We start from the raw sequence: 12,087 nt of genomic DNA on the forward strand, positions 1-12,087 counted from the left end.
TCTCTCTCTCTCTCTCTCTCTCTCTCTCTCTCTCTCTCTCTCTCTCTCTCTCTCTTTCTCCTCCACTCAGTGTGTAGACAGTCTGCTCTGCGGTGTCTCTCCTAATGAGCAAACTGATTGCCACAGTGGATGATTCCTGTTTGTCTCATCAGATACCCACATCGACAGAATGCTCCTGGAGTGTGAAGTGGGCTGCCACCCATCTCCTCCGTTGCGCTTTGTGCCAGTGCAATGCATGCTGGGTGGACAGGATGGAGCTCTGTGGTTGGCCTGCCCTGTGCTCCAGTCCAAACTAAGAGGCCGGAAGAGCGCGGCCTTGGACCAGAGATGCTCTGAATGGGCTTTCCCCTTTGAGACTTTAGCTTGACGAACAGTCTGGAGCAACACACACTGGCTCTTTGTGTCAGCGTTCTTCTGACTGCCGTCCATCCATACTCTTTCTCTCTCGCTCTCTGTCTCGCTCGCTCTCTCTCGCTTGCTCTCGCTCGCTCTCTCTGTCTCACTCGCTCTCTCTCTCTCGCTCTTTTGCTCTCTGTCTCTCTGTCTTTCTGTCTCTCTCTCTCGCGCTTGCTTTCTCTCTCTCTGTGTTTCACTCGCTCTTTCTGTCTCTCTCCCTCTCTCTGTCTCTCTCCCTCTCCCTCTCTCTCTCTCTCCCTCTCTCTCTCTCTCCCTCTCTCTCTCTTGCTCTCTCTCTCCCTCCCTCTCTCTCCCCCTCTCTCTCTCTCTCTCTCTCTCTCTCTCTCTCTCTCTCTCTCTCTCTCTCTCTCTCTCTCTCTCTCTCTCTCTCTCTCTCTCTCTCTCTCTCTCTCTCTCTCAGACTCCAGCACTCTCTCGCAATTCAATTTCAATTCAATTTTCAATTTAAGGGCTTTATTGTCATGGGAAACATATGTTAACATTGCCAAAGCAAGTGAAGTAGATACAAACAAAAGTGAAAAAGAGCATTACACCCACAAAAGTTCCAAAAGATTAAAGACATTTCAAATGTCTTATTATGGCTATATAGAGTGCCATTTCTCTCTGTCTCTCTGTCTCTCTCTCTGTCTTTGTCTCTCCCTCTCCGTGTGACTCAGGCTCTAAGCATGACCAGATTAATGAGAGGCTCAACAGTTTGCCATAGTGTCACTACAGCTGGTCACAGCTGTTTGTTTCTGTTTTCACATCCATCCTTGTCTCTCTGACCCCTCTTCTTCTCTCTCTCTCCCTTGCTTGTTTTGTCTCTCTCTCTCTCTCTCTCTCTCTTGCTCTCTCTCTCTCTTGCTCTCTCTCTCTCTTGCTCTCTCTCTCTCTCTCTCTCTCTCTCTCTCTCTCTCTCTCTCTCTCTCTCTCTCTCTCTCTCTCTCTCTCTCTTCTCTCTCTCTCTTGCTCTCTCTCTTGCTCTCTCTCTCTTGCTCTCTCGCTCTCTTGCTCTCTCGCTCTCTTGCTCTCTCTCTCTCTCTCTCTCTCTCTCTCTCTCTCTCTCTCTCTCTCTCTCTCTCTCTCTCTCTCTCTCTCTCTCTCTCTCTCTCTCTCTCTCTCTCTCTCTCTCTCTCTCTTTCTATGTATTTTATATTCATCAGGGACGGGATGAGTGGAGAGTTACTGGAGTGGGTTGAGGTTTAACCAGGAAAGCCATGTGAAAGTCAACAAACAGCAGAGGACCAATATGATTTTCATTTGAAGCAGCATTCTATTTGGGCCATGCCGGGAGGCTCCATCTTATGTGTGATTACCTGTGGGTGTCATCCAGAGAGAGATGGACGTTACTATAGAAACCAAGCCATGTAATATCCTGTAATATTCGGTGTACTATAAAGACCTACAATTAGAGAAGAGCTTTATAGAAAATCTTCTGATTTGAGTGGCAGTCTTACCCAGCGTGAAGGGTTCCCTATCTAGTCCCTGGAGCCAGGCCTGTTGACGACCAACGTGAGAGGAGGGATGTAATAACTGTACATCTCTCTGCTCACAACCTTCTACACATTAACTCTCAGTCCTGTACTGAAACTCCTCCGGTAAAAAGTCATAATGTCGAAATATCATCTTTGTTGTCATTTCGCAAGTGGTGAATGGGAGAGCAAAGACGTCTAGACTGCAATAGCAAGAAACAGGGACTGAGAATAGCATGGTAGAGAGTCATGAAACTCCAGTTACTGCTCTTAAACTACAGTCTGCTATTGTGACTATAGGAAAAGGAACACTGCTTTTCTCCTATTAATACTGTGACTGTAGGAAGAGGAAGAGGGTTAACACTGCTTTCCTTCTATTAATAAGGACATGTAAAGACTGCTGCACTATGTGTGTGAGAGAGATGTGCTCACTGGCCTCCACTGGGACTTACCCATACGGGAGCTTCGATCTGAGATCCACAATCAGTACCGGATATTATTCCTCCTTTGTACTGAATTAATCTCTGCAGAGATGAGATTAGTACCACATAATGCAAACATGATGCATGATGGTCAGTGCAGACAGCCCTCAATATGGTGCTTTGTGCAGGACCCATTGAGGATCTGTGTAGGCGATAGATTGTGTTTTTTCAATTTCCTCCGTGCTCATGTACCAAGAATAAGTCCTTTTATAGTGGTTCTATGTGAATAGAGTGGTATTATTGTGGTGTTAAATGCTAACACATGTCAATAAGTCGGGCTGTCTTGTTGCCAGTGTTGTTTCAGGGTTAAGGGTTAGACGTAACACACGACACAGCCAGCATGGCTAACGTTACTCCAGCTGAGAAAACACCAACTCCAATTTATGGTTATTAAACTCAACACCTTGGGAAGGAGGCACGAGGCACGAGACTTCTCCATGGAGAGAAAAAGAGCTTTGTTCCCTCTGCCGGAGTGTGTCAGGAGAGGTGTTTAACAACACTCAGAGGTGTGATAGCATCACAGTGTGAAGGGGACAGAGAGTTCAGATGACAGTAGAGTACAGTACAGTAGCGTAGAATACAGTACAGTAACGTTATCGATTGGTGGCCTTAAATAGCTGATGTCCTTCCCTCTCTCTCTCTCTTTCTCTGTCTCTCTCCCTCTCTCTATAGTTCTACCAGGTAGAACTACACCAGGTAGAACTAGTAGAACTACAACAGTTAGAACTAGTAGACCTATATCAGGTAGAACTAGTAGAACTATACCAGGTAGAACTAGTATAACTATACCAGGTAGAACTACACCAAGTAGAACTAGTAGAACTACAACAGTTAGAACTAGTAGACCTATATCAGGTAGAACTAGTAGAACTATACCAGGTAGAACTAGTAGAACTATACCAGGTAGATCTATACCAGGTAGAACTATAACAGATAGACCTATACCAGGTAGATCTATATCAGGTAGACCTATATCAGATAGACCTATACCAGGTAGATCTATATCAGGTAAATCTATATCAGATAGACCTATACCAGGTAGACCTATATCAGATAGACCTATACCAGGTAGAACTATATCAGGTAGAACTAGTAGAACTATACCAGGCAGATCGAGTAGAACTACACCAGTTAGAACTATACCAGGTAGAACTAGTAGAACTATACAGGGTAGAACTATACCAGGTAGATCTATATCAGGTAGAATTATACCAGGCAGTATTTGACTGGGCCTGAGGTGTATTTCATGTTGGGCCCGTCTCACTCTCCCTGGCCCTGCCTGCCATGTGTGTCTGTGTGGGAAATGTGGGCCGAGTTAACCACTCTGCTGGGCATCGCCGCGGGCACACTCACTGGGTTGTGGTTAACATGCTGCCATGGCAACTGCTATTCACCAGCCCTCGGACAAAAATGTTTTTATCCCTCTGTGACACAAAAGGCTACGGGATGAACTTTCTGACAACACACAACTGTTGAATGGCCCTGCTCTGATGATAATATATCTGTTTTAATGTCCTTTGTCAGGCCAGAGAAAGAGGATAAACACTAACGAACTTTCAGGATTCCTGCCTCATGCAAGAGGTCTGGATTTCAATAGGCATATTATGCCCTGTCTCTCAATGTCAGAGTTCTACATTAGAATAGACTCTAGATTCTAGAACATGCACCAATGGACATTTAATGTGATGCTGAAATCATGCCTGTAAATGTATTTAGAGCCATGTCCTCTACACAGTTACTAAGCCTCCATTCAGATCATCTCCAATGGAGGAAACAGTTGTCTGGGACACAGTCAAGGTGAATCTATGAATCTATGCGTACAGTTTTACGGAACACACATTAATAAGACCGTCACATACACACCTCCTCAGCCAGGACCAGGTCAAGCTACACATCTACAGTCTGCTGTTTGAAATACAACATCTTTCATCTTTCTACATTGTGCTCTGTTGACATACTGTCTGTCCAGAGGCACTGCTCTGCTAGTTCATCAGAACTACACGTACAGTCTACCATGATACAGTCTACCACGGTACAGTCACGATACAGTCTACCACGATACAGTCTACCACGATACAGTCTACCACAATACAGTCTACCATGATACAGTCTACCACGATACAGTCTACCACAATACAATCTACCACGACACAGTTTACCATGATACAACCTACCACGGTACAGTCTACCATGATACAATCTTCCTCGATACAATCTACCACGACACAGTCTACCACGATACAATCTACCACGATACAGTCTACCACGATACAATCTACCATGATACAGTCTACCACGGCACAGTCTACCACGATACAGTCTACCACGATACAATCTACCACGATACATTCTACCACGATACAGTCTACCACGATACAGTCTTTAATGATAGTCTACCACAATACAGTCTACAATGATACAGTCTACCACGATACAGTCATGATACAATCACGATACTTTTTATTTATTTATTTTACCTTTATTTTACTAGGCAAGTCAGTTAAGAACAAATTCTTATTTTCAATGACGGCCTAGGAACAGTGGGTTAACTGCCTGTTTAGGGGCAGAATGACAGATTTGTACCTTGTCAGCTCGGGGATTTGAACTTGCAACCTTCTGGTTACTAGTCCAATGCTCTAACCACTAGGCTACCCTGCCACCCCCATTTTTTACCATGATACAGTCATGATACAATCACGATACAGTCATGATACAATCACGATACAGTCATGATACAATCACGATACAGTCTACCACAATAAAATCTACCACGATACAGTCTACCACGATACAATCTACCACGATACAATCTACCACGATGCAGTCTACCACGATGCAATCTACCACGATGCAATCTACCACGATGCAATCTACCACGATACAGTCTACTACGATGCAGTCTACCACGATACAATCTACCACGATACAGTCTTCCACGATACAATCTACCGCGATACAGTCTTCCGCGATACAATCTACCGCGATACAATCTACCGCGATACAGTCTACCGCGATACAATCTACCGCGATACAATCTACCACGATACAATCTACCACGATACAGTCTACCACGATACAGTCTACCACGATACAGTCTACCACGATACAGTCTACCACGATACAGTCTACCACGATACAGTCTACCACGATACAGTCTACCACGATACAGTCTACCACGATACAGTCTACCACGATACAGTCTACCACAATACAGTCTACCACAATACAGTCTACCACAATACAGTCTACCACAATACAGTCTACCACAATACAGTCTACCACAATACAGTCATGATACAATCACGATACTTTTTATTTATTTATTTTACCTTTATTTTACTAGGCAAGTCAGTTAAGAACAAATTCTTATTTTCAATGACGGTCTAGGAACAGTGGGTTAACTGCCTGTTCAGGGGCAGAATGACAGATTTGTACCTTGTCAGCTCGGGGATTTGAACTTGCAACCTTCTGGTTACTAGTCCAATGCTCTAACCACTAGGCTACCCTGCCACCCCCATTTTTTACCATGATACAGTCTACCACGATACAGTCATGATACAATCACGATACAGTCTCCCACGATACAGTCTACCACGATACAGTCTACCACAATACAGTCTACCACGATACAGTCTACCACGATAAAATCTACCACGATACAGTCTACCACGATACAATCTACCACGATACAATCTACCACGATACAGTCTACCACGATACAATCTACCACGATACAGTCTAGCACGATACAATCTACCACGATACAGTCTACCACGATACAGTCTACCACGATGCAATCTACCACGATACAGTCTACCACGATACAATCTACCATGATACAGTCTACCACGATACAGTCTACCACGATACAGTCTTCCACGATACAATCACCACGATACAGTCTACCACAATACAATCTACCGCGATACAATCTACTACGATGCAGTCTACCACGATACAATCTACCACGATACAGTCTACCATGATACAGTCTACCATGATACAGTCTACCATGATACAGTCTACCATGATATAGGCTACCACAATACAGTCTACCACAATACAGTCTACCATGATACAGTCTACCACAATACAGTCTACCACGATACAATCTACCACGATACAGTCTACCACGATACAATCTACCACGTACAGTCTACCATGATACAGCCTACCACGGTATAGTCACGATACAGTCTATTACGATACAGTCTACCACGATACAATCTACCACGACACAGTTTACCATGATACAACCTACCACGGTACAGTCACGATACAGACTATTACGATACAGTCTACCATGATACAGTCTACCACGATACAATCTACCATGATACAGTCTACCACGGCACAGTCTACCATGATACAATCTACCACGATACAATCACGATACATTCTACCATGATACATTCTACCACGATACAGTCTACCACAATACAGTCTTTAATGATAGTCTACCACAATAAAGTCTACAATGATACAGTCTACCATGATACAGTCATGATACAATCACGATACATTTTACCATGATACAGTCTACCACAATACATTCTTTAATGATAGTCTACCACAATACAATCTACCACGATACAATCTACCATGATACAGTCTACCACAATACAATCTACCACGACACAGTTTACCATGATACAACCTACCACGGTACAGTCACGATACAGTCTACCACGATACAGTCTACCATGATACAATCTTCCTTGATACAATCTACCACGACACAGTCTACCACGATACAATCTACCACGATACAGTCTACCATGATACAGTCTACCACGATACAATCTACCATGATACAGTCTACCACGATACAATCTACCACGATACAGTCTACCACAATACAGTCTTTAATGATAGTCTACCACAATACAGTCTACAATGATACAGTCTACCACGATACAGTCATGATACAATCACGATACGTTTTACCATGATACAGTCTACCACAATACATTCTTTAATGATAGTCTACCACAATACAGTCTACCACGATACAATCTAGCATGATACAGTCTAGCATGATACAGTCTACCATGATACAATCTACCATGATACAATCTACCACAATACAATCTACCATGATACAATCTACCACAATACAATCTACCATGATACAATCTACCACAATACAATCTACCATGATACAGTCTACCACGATACAATCTACCACGATACAGTCTACCATGATACAATCTTCTACAATACAATCTACCACGATACAATCTAGCACAATACAGTTTACCGTGACACAGTCTACCATGAAACAATCTACCATGATACAGGTACCAGTCCTCAACCACAGAACTTAAAAGTTGTCCCTAAGCTCAGCCCATGGACTAGTGTAAAGATGGCCATGTATATGATTTAAGTGCTGGACCAATACGTCAGCTCTTCTGAGTATGATGGAGTGAAACACAACCCCCTTAAATGGACTTTGCAATGGTTTAAGAAATATCTGGTTGACCAATCTGACCAATATGGCCTTTTTGGACACCAGAAGTGATACTGTTACTCTGCAGCCTACAGTGAAAAGCGCACAAAAGAATAAATAAAAATGTATTGTCTGTCTCAAAAGACAACAATTACTGCTTTGACTATTCTGTGATGAAAGATTCAATCAACAAGTTGACTGTTCTCCCTATTTCTCTCTCTCTCTCTGTTTCCATGGAGGTTGCTTCGAGTGCTGCATCAAGTGTCTGGGCGGGGTGCCGTATGCATCGCTGGTGGCCACCATCCTATGTTTCTCCGGCGTGGCCCTCTTCTGTGGCTGCGGCCATGTGGCCCTCACCGGCACCCTTACCATCCTGGAGAACCACTTCTCCAAAGTCACCTCTGACCACGCCATGCTGACCGACGTGTGAGTGACCGAACCCTGACCCCATGAGTAGGGCTAGGAGTCCTTGACCCTAACCTGTCCAAGAAAAGCAATGTTCCCTAGTTATATCCTATAAGCTATAATTAAGGCCTGGCTAACCGTAAGTATCCAACTGAATGGCCAGAGTAGAGCATTATTAAGATACAACTGGTCCCCCAAACCCGTACATGTCAATCCAGGCAGTAGTAGTGGCTATATGTCTACAACGATATAATAATATAATAATATAATAATAATATAATATAATAATAATATAATAATATATGCCATTTAGCAGACGCTTTTATCCAAAGCGACTTACAGTCATGTGTGCATACATTCTATGTATGGGTGGTCCCGGGGATCGAACCCACTACCCTGGCGTTACAAGTGCCACTACCCTGGCGTTACAAGCGCCATGCTCTACCAACTGAGCTACAGAAGGACCAAAAATAAACTATTTCTACCAGTTATACACTACCATTAAAAAGATTGGGGTTTCTTAGAAATGTCCTTGTTTTTGAAAGAAAATAACATTTTTTCTGTCCATTATAATAACATCAAATTGATCAGAAACACAGTGTAGACGTTGTTAATGTTGTAAATGACTATTGTAGCTGGAAACGGATGCTTTTTAAAATGGAATATCTACACAGGCGTAAAGAGGCCCATTATCAGCAACCATCACTCCAGTGTTCCAATGGCACGTTGTGTTAGCTAATCCAAGTTTATAATTTTAAAAGGCTAATTGATCGTTAGAAAACCCTTTTGTAATTATGTTAGCACAGCTGAAAAGTGTTTTTCTGATTAAAGACGCAATAATACTGTCCTTCTTTAGACTAGTTGAGTATCCGGAGCATCAGCATTTCTGGGTTCGATTACAGGCTCAAAATGGCCAGAAACAAATCATTTTCTTCTGAAACTCATATTCTTGTTTTGAGAAATGAAGGCTATTACATGCGAGAAATCTCGTACAACGCTTTGTACTACTCCCATCACCGATACAGCGCAAACTGCCTCTAACCAGAATAGAAAGAGGAGTAGGAGGCCCCGGTGCACAACTGAGACGCCTCACAAGTCCTCATCTGGCAGCTTCATTAAATAGTACCTGCAAAACACCAGTCTCGACATCAACAGTGAAGATTACTATTTAATGAAGCTGCCAGTTGAGGACTTGTGAGGCACCTGATTCTCAAACTAGAGAATCTAGTGTACTTGTCCTCTTGCTCAGTTGTGCACCGGGGCCTCCCACTCCTCTTTCTATTCTGGTTAGTGCCAGTTTGCACTGTTCTGTGAAGGGAGTAGTACACAGCGTTGTGCAATATCTTCAGTTTCTTGGCAATTTCTCACATGGAATAGCCTTCATTTCTCAGAACAAGAATAGACTGATTAGTTTCAGAAGAAAGTCCTTTGTTTCTGGCCATTTTGAGCCTGTAATCGAAATCACAAATGCTGATGCTCCAGAAACTCAACTTGTCTAAAGAAGGCCAGTTTTATTGCTTCTTTAATCAGCACAACCCTTTTAGTCTTAGTGAGCTGAGCCTCCTAGCATAGATAAGTCCTATCAATGAATTACAGGTACTTTTATATAGATATCCTTTCTTCAATGAGCTCATCACAACAGCTATTTTTTATCAAATAAAAACCTCTGCTTGCACCTTACCCCAGATGAGACCTCTTTTAGATCCATTAGTCTATAGCAATAGAGGAGAAACATAGAGGAGAGGAAGAACAGGACAAGTGTTTTGTTATGAGGTTTTAAGGGGAGTCTCTGTGAGTGCCCATTTTAATTTCAATTTTCAAGTTTTAATGTCACGTGTACTTAAGTGATAATGCCAGAGAAGCCGGTGTTTGGAAGATATCTTGGCACGGGTGTTGTTAGGCCCGAGACCAAGGTTTCATGCCAATCTATTTGCTCCGTTCCAGCCATAATCATGAGTCGTTCTTCCCTCAGAAGCCCCCACTGGTGTGTGTAAAGATAAGGAGAGGTTTTTAGTGGCTGAGAGGCAACACGTTAGTGTGGTAAATATTAGTATAACAAACTACCCAGTTTCTCCTGGCTAAGAGCTGAGGAGAGAGTGACTGCATCACTTCTTCTTTTTATAACAAACATGAATATGTTGTAAACTCCAAATTGTTTGTATAGTCAACCTACACACAGCTCTGACACACACACTTACCCCACAGACATACCACCAGGGGTATTTTCACAGTCCCCAAATCCAGAACAAATTCAAGAAAGCATGCAGTATTATATAGCGCCATTATTGCATGGAACTCCGCTCCATCTCAAACTGTGCCAATATATCCTTCAAACACCGTCTTCAAGGGCAGGCAAACCGTGCCAATATATCCTTCAAACACCGTCTTCGAGAGCAGGCAAACTGTGCCAATATATCCTCTAAACACCGTCTTCGAGGGCAGGCAAACCGTGTCAATATATCCTCTAAACACCGTCTTCAAGGGCAGGCAAACCGTGTCAATATATCCTCTAAACACCGTCTTCGAGGGCAGGCAAACCGTGCCAATATATCTTTCAAACACCGTCTTCGAGGGCAGGCAAACCGTGCCAATATATCCTCTAAACACCGTCTTCGAGGGCAGGCAAACCGTGTCAATATATCCTCTAAACACCGTCTTCAAGGACAGGCAAACCGTGTCAATATATCCTCTAAACACCGTCTTCGAGGGCAGTCAAACCGTGCCAATATATCCTCTAAACACCGTCTTCAAGGGCAGGCAAACCATGTCAATATGTCCTCTAAACACCGTCTTCGAGGGCAGGCAAACCGTGTTAATATGTCCTCTAAACACCGTCTTCGAGGGCAGGCAACCGTGTCAATATATCCTCTAAACACCGTCTTCGAGGGCAGGCAAACCGTGTCAATATGTCCTCTAAACACCGTCTTCGAGGGCAGGCAAACCGTGTCAATATGTCCTCCAAACACCGTCTTCAAGGGCAGGCAACCGTGTCAATATGTCCTCCAAACACTGTCTTCAAGGGCAGGCAACCGTGTCAATATGTCCTCCAAACACTGTCTTCGAGGGCAGGCAACCGTGTCAATATGTCCTCCAAACACCGTCTTCGAGGGCATTATCACTTTTATACAACGGGTTACCAACCTATTCAAATAATGATTGACATATTTTCCTTAAAAACTTTATTTTAATTTATTTATTCATACTACTTCATCCTTCTACAAGATATAGTCCCGACACAAATCTAGGCTTGCTAGAGTCGTTCAGTCTTTTTGTTCTGTATCTATGGACGCGACCCAGTCGTTCAGTCTTTTTGTTCTGTATCTATGGACGCGACCCAGGCGTTCAGTCTTTTTGTTCTGTATCTATGGACGCGACCCAGTCGTTTAGTCTTTTTGTTCTGTATCTATGGACGTCGTTTGTTCTAAATGTTCTATTGCCATACTAGCTGTCAACGTTCTTATCTCTTGCTTGCTAGCTAGCCAACTACGGCTAACTTACAGTCACGTCAAACAGTGCAGCCAGAATAACAACAAAGTAGCTTCATTTGCATTTGTTTAAGCTGTTTTCTAGTGACATTTATTTGGATACATCCATAACAATGAGCTAATGAGGTGTGATTTCACCAGGCATAGAAAATGTGGTCAGGACGCTGTTGTTCAGAGGAGCTAGCCAACAACACAGCTACAGTAACACAATCACTTCAAACTGTAGCTGGAAAGACTGGATATTAGCTGCGTTTCCTTTGACCTTTTTTCAGTTGAAGGATCGATCGGTTTCTCAGAGACATACATCCTTTGTTTACATTTCATCCACCAAAGTTGTTCATGGTTTACATCTTTATTTAAAACTCAATGACAGAATGAATGGTATAGGTGGCAGTTTT

The 12,087-nt window shown here is 43.0% G+C and overlaps 1 protein-coding gene across 3 annotated transcripts in view; it reads left to right on the forward strand.

Annotated features, from left to right (window-relative positions):
• Positions 1–12,087, forward strand: part of LOC124044247 (neuronal membrane glycoprotein M6-b-like) — a 68,087-nt gene that overhangs the window by 43,321 nt on the left and 12,679 nt on the right. For all 3 annotated transcript variants that reach the window (XM_046363859.1, XM_046363860.1, XM_046363858.1), the window contains exon 2: positions 8,039–8,225. In XM_046363859.1, coding sequence (XP_046219815.1) covers positions 8,039–8,225 — 187 coding nt within the window. The remainder of the gene's footprint in view (positions 1–8,038; positions 8,226–12,087) is intronic.

Source organism: Oncorhynchus gorbuscha, linkage group LG09 (genome assembly GCF_021184085.1).
Source record: "Oncorhynchus gorbuscha isolate QuinsamMale2020 ecotype Even-year linkage group LG09, OgorEven_v1.0, whole genome shotgun sequence".
Lineage (NCBI taxonomy): Eukaryota > Metazoa > Chordata > Actinopteri > Salmoniformes > Salmonidae > Oncorhynchus > Oncorhynchus gorbuscha.